We start from the raw sequence: 2,466 nt of genomic DNA, 5'->3' as shown, positions 1-2,466 counted from the left end.
CAGGCGCTGGTCCCACAGGCCGGCGTTCCCCGGGGCGGCCGGGGGCAGGGACAGGAAGCCCAGCGCCCCCAGCCGGTAGTTCATGGAGGCCACGATCACATTCTCAGTGGCGGCTAAGAAGCGCCCATCATAGACATCGAGGGAGGCTGAACCAGAGACAAAAACCATGCCATGGATCCAGACGAGAACGGCGGCCGGCTCACGGGGCCGGGGATGGGGCACCCAAACGTTGAGGAAGAGGCAGTCCTCGGACTGTGGTATTTTGGATTTCCACATGTAGGCATCAGGGTAACTAGGAAGTGGAGGCTGGTGGCAGGTGTTGCCGAAGCTGGTGGTCTCCAGGACGTGGCTCCAGGGCTGGTGGGGAAGCGGTTTCTGGAAGCGCAAGGCCCCCACGGGGGGATCGGCATAGGGGATGCCCAGGAAGACCGTCACTGTGCTGGAGCCGGCTGGGAGGCGCTTGCCCCGGATGGGGCCACTGGTGGTGAGCACCTCAGTACCGTCATCATCGGAGCCAGAGCTGGGGTCCAGAAGGGAGAGGAGGAGCAGGCAGGGAAGCGCGGGGAGGAGTCCCAGCATCACGGCAGCTGGAAGGGAAACCCCCTCAGAGGGAGTTACAGGGAACGGGATACGGGGTCTTTCCCCTCTAGGGGGTGCTGGCCAGGGCCGGCTCTTGGCACCAGCAAACCAAGCACGTGCTTGGGGCGGCACATTTTCAGGGGCGGCATTCCGGCCATCTTTTTTTTTTTTTGCTTCCGGCGGCAAAAGCCTAGAGCCGGCCCTGCAGCAGCAGAGCGTCATGCGCGGGAGCGCCCTTGGGCCACTGCAGTTCGTGCTGTGGGGGAGCAGTGCCTGCACCTTGTGGCTGGGCCGGGCAGGCTCTGAGCGGGGGAGACTCGGGCTGGGGGCCGCCCTGCGGGGCACACGGAGCCACCTGCAGGTGCCGCAGGGCGGCCGCCCCCCAGCGCCGCAGCCAGGGCTGGGCGAAGCGGCCCGAGCCACCTGGGGACTGCGGCAGGGCGGCCAAAAGCAGCAGCAGCAGTGGGGCCATAGAGTGCGGGGCCTGTGTCCCACTCTCCGGGGCTCCGCTCCCTCTGGGGCTACCCTGCCCCGGCTCCTCAGCCCCCTGCCGGGGCGGTCCCCTGGCTCTGCCCTCCCGGGTCCCGGCCGGTCCTGGAGGCGGGAGCCCTGGCTGGAGGGACCCTGGGCTGAGGCACGGCCCGGGAGCCAGGGCCGGCTCTAGGCACCAGCGCTCCAAGCATGTGCTTGGGGCAGCACTTTCCATGTGGTGGCACTCCAGCCCCCCCCCTTTTTTTTCTTGGGGCGCAAAGAGCCGGGAGCCGGCCCTGAACCAAGCTGTTCCCTGTCAGCTGAGGCTTTCAGGCTGCGCTGGAACTGACGCTGCAGTTCTGGCTGCAGTCGCTAGATGGCGCTCATGGCAGCCGGAGTCGCACAGGCTGGACGGCAGTTCAGGCTGCCCGGCCGCTGGAGAGCCGGAGCGTCATCCCCGGAGCTGAGCCCGGCTGCGGCGGCGAGAGGGGCTCAGCTCCGGGGGATGATGCTCCGGCTCTCCAGCGGCCGGGCAGCCTGAACTGCAGCCCAGCCTGGGTGTGAGGAGCCGGGGAGGGAGGGAGGGAAGTGGGGCCCGGGATGCAGGGAGGGGGGAGGCGTCCTGCTGCCGCTGCTGCTCTGAGTCTCCCCAGGGCGGCGCGGCGTTTCCCCGCCCGAGGGGGCTGTGCAGGCGCCGCCGGGCTGGGCAGGGGGCGCGGATCCCGGCTCGCGCGCTGACAGGGCGAGTGGCTGGGCAGCCTGAGCTGCCGCCGCCCCCTCCTGCCCCCGGACCCAGCCCACCGCGCACCTCCCCCGCTTCAGTCCTGCGCTGCCTGCCCTGGGTGGGGAGAGGCAGAGCCCGGCTCCGAGCGGGGCAGCGGGGGATACTGCCCTGCCGGGGGACCCCCGCGGCTCAGGCACCTGGGGGTCAATGTCTATCCTCTCGGCTCTGCCTGCACGGGGCTGGGGAAGCAGCTGTCAGCACCTGCCCCTCTCAGCCCTTGCACCCCCCATCCCGCTCGCAGCCCCTCCACTTGTACCTCCCCCCATCGCTCCTTCGCCGCACCCCTTCCCCTTGTACTGTCCCTTCACCCGCACCTCTCCCCTTGTACCCTCCCCCAGCCCTCTCCTCCCCCCTTCCCCTTCCCCTGCACCTCTTCTCCCGCAACCCTCCTGATACCCCCTCTCCTCCACGAGTACATCACACCCCGCCTCTCTGCCAGTGTAGAGCCCCCAAGCACCCCCACACCTGCTCCTCTGCCTGAACCCTCTTTACTAGCTCCCCATCCCTTTCCGGGTACAAGGTTTGAGGGTTAGTCCCTATGCCTTCCATGTGCATTTGGAGCACTAAAGATGGGGTTGCGGGGGCGAGATTTATACTAAAGTGAAATAAAAATAGGAGAAACGGTTTGATCC

General features: G+C 67.9%; 1 protein-coding gene across 1 annotated transcript; it reads right to left on the bottom strand.

Annotated features, from left to right (window-relative positions):
* Positions 1-16: 16 nt before the first annotated feature.
* On the bottom strand, positions 17-587 carry LOC112118979 (acetylcholinesterase-like; the record flags this gene model as incomplete). Its single annotated transcript, XM_026662735.1, has 1 exon — positions 17-587. A coding segment is annotated over one exon (571 nt), but the record flags the coding sequence as incomplete, so codon positions are not given.
* Positions 588-2,466: the final 1,879 nt, after the last annotated feature.

This window comes from Terrapene carolina, unplaced genomic scaffold (genome assembly GCF_002925995.2).
Source record: "Terrapene carolina triunguis isolate 2854851 unplaced genomic scaffold, T_m_triunguis-2.0 Scaffold29931, whole genome shotgun sequence".
Taxonomy (NCBI): Eukaryota; Metazoa; Chordata; order Testudines; family Emydidae; genus Terrapene; species Terrapene triunguis.
The sequence above is the reverse complement of the archived record's forward strand: the minus strand, read 5'-3'. Positions and strand labels throughout refer to the sequence as shown.